Below are 2,315 nucleotides of genomic sequence, written 5' to 3' on the forward strand. Positions count from 1 at the left end.
GAGGCCCAGATCTGCCTCTGCACCCTGCAGGGCGTGGGGGGCCCTGGCTGTCAGAGGACAGAAGTCGTGACCCCGTGTGTGGTGCATGTGTGTCTGGCGTATGTGAAGGTCAGGTGAAAGCCGTGTGTGTGTTGCATGGCCATGTGTGGTGCCTGATTGCCATGTGCGGCTGGGGTGTGATTGCCGAGCGTGTTGTGTGCGCATGTGTGTGCATGTGTCATGTGTGGTGTGTGTGTTTCCCGTGTGTCTGGGTGTTGAGTGAGCAGCTCTCCACCCGCACTCAGCCCATGCCCCCTGCGGCCTTTGTGTAGTTGTTGGCTCCAGCGTGTGCCGTCCCGTGCCTGTGACAGGGCCGTGCTGGGTGGGCAGGCGCAGCGCGCGTCCTGCGGTTGCTGGTGGAAGGGTGAGAAGATGGCGCTGGGTGCTCTGGGCGGCCCGGGTGGCCCTGCTGGGGGACGGCATCCGGGCTGTCCTGAAGCCTGGGTCCTGCTGTAGCCGTGCATGTGGGACCCAGGACGACATGGGAGGGACCTGAGAGCCCTGACGTGCGCCCTCTGCCCTCTCTTCTCTCCCCAGGATGTTCGATGAGCGGATTTTCACAGGTGAGTGGGGACCAAGTCGGTGCCCCTGAGCTGCTGTTACCCCGCAGCCCTTTCTTCCGGTACCCCCACACCTGTGGCTTCTGGGTCCCGGCACAGTGTGGGCCCCAGGTTCCCAGTGCCAGTGGACTGAAACCCAGCACAGCTTCATGTGCCTTGGACAGGGATTGATAAAATGAATATTCACTGAGTACAAATACGACAGGCACTTTGTCTAAGCCGTTGGCATAGCTATTTTTTTTTTCTTTGAGTAGTACTGGGGGATTGAACCCAGGGCCTTTGCACTGAGCTACATCACCAGCCCTTTTTTATCTTTTATTTTGAGACAGAGTCTCACTAAGTCAGTGAGTTGTCCAGGTTGGGTTGGAACTTGTGGCCCTCCTGCCCCAACCTCCTACGAAGGTGCCCTCTTCCTGTCCCCTTGTACAGATGAAGGAATTGCCCTTCTGGGAGACAGTGGGGCCTGGCAGCACCCCAGTGTGTGGTCCCAGAGCCACGGCCAGGGCAGCGGGGGAGCCTTGTGTGAGCTGCCCCAGTCACTAAACACAGCTGCAGGTGGTGTGGGACAAGCGCAGGAGGAAGAGGCAGCTCTGCCTGGGGCAGCAAAACCCATACGGATCTTGGGATGTGACGCCCCTACGCCCTGGTTCTGGTTCTGCCTCCTTGGGCAAGGTCTTGGGGGCCTCGGTTTCCACATCCGTGAAATGGGAATGGTTGGCACACACATGTAATCCCAGAACTCTGGGAGGCTGAGGCAGGATGATCGACTGTTCCAGCCCAGCTTGGGCAATTTAGTAATTTAGTGAGACTTTTTAAAAAATAAAACAGGCTAGAGGTGTAATTCCTTGTGAGGGCCCTGGGTTCAGTCCTCAGTACCACAAGAAAAAGGGTTCCTTTGGTTCCGGGTGTGATTGAATGAGAATGTGGCCCTTTCCCTTGAGGGTCTCTGCTTAGCACATCTGCCGGGCCCAGGGAGCCCTCCAGGAAGGGGCTGGGGGGTCCCCAAGCTGCTGCCTCTCCTTCCTCCTGCCCTTTGTTCCCCAAAGCCCCAGCCTCCTCCAGCACCAGGGCCGCTTCTCCCTTCCCAGAGAGGCGTCCCTCCTGAGTCGTGTCCCTCCCGAGTCGCGTCCCTGCATTGGCTGGACACAGTCCAGGAGGAAGGACATGGCCCCCTCCGCACCCCAAGGGTGCCCGGAGCGCCTTCATGTCGGCCTCCCCGACTCCTCCTAGGGAACAAGTTTACCAAAGACTCCACGAAGCTGGAGCCGGCCAGCCCCCCAGAGGACCCCTCCACCACCGAAGCCTCCAGGGCTGGCCTCCTCGACCTGGCCGCTGCTGCCTGGTAAGGCCCCGCCCCCCGCAGGGACCCGGTGTCCCTCGGCCTCTGTTGGAAGCCACGGCCCTGGGTGCCCACAGCCCCTGCGCCCAGCATGGACACCGCGCTGCAGGGAAACAGCACCGACGGCGCGACGCTGCCTCCTTCCTCCTTCCCTTCGGGAGCTCCCGGGCGGATGGACAGGGACAGCAACCACCCCGGCCATTCACGCTGGGCAGCGCGCAGAAGCTTGGCGGGCTGCGCGTGCGGGGATTGGCGGGTGCAGAGCGGGGCTGCCCTCCCTGGGCCCCGGGGACCCTGCGTGAGCTGGGTGGCCCCGAGGGAGGCTACCACCGTCACCTCCCGCCCTCCTCCCCCAGGTCAGACAAGGGCAGCGGCTC

At 61.9% G+C, this 2,315-nt stretch overlaps 1 protein-coding gene across 1 annotated transcript in view; it reads left to right on the forward strand.

The window, feature by feature from the left end:
- Gtf2ird1 (GTF2I repeat domain containing 1) overlaps nucleotides 1-2,315 on the forward strand; it is a 44,162-nt gene that overhangs the window by 16,595 nt on the left and 25,252 nt on the right. Inside the window, exons 11-12 of the mRNA XM_010619072.3 lie at nucleotides 1,830-1,941; nucleotides 2,295-2,308. Coding sequence (XP_010617374.2) covers nucleotides 1,830-1,941; nucleotides 2,295-2,308 — 126 coding nt within the window. The remainder of the gene's footprint in view (nucleotides 1-1,829; nucleotides 1,942-2,294; nucleotides 2,309-2,315) is intronic.

Source organism: Fukomys damarensis, unplaced genomic scaffold, assembly GCF_012274545.1.
Source record: "Fukomys damarensis isolate Sample0158 unplaced genomic scaffold, DMR_v1.0_HiC HiC_scaffold_17, whole genome shotgun sequence".
NCBI classification, from domain to species: Eukaryota; Metazoa; Chordata; class Mammalia; order Rodentia; family Bathyergidae; genus Fukomys; species Fukomys damarensis.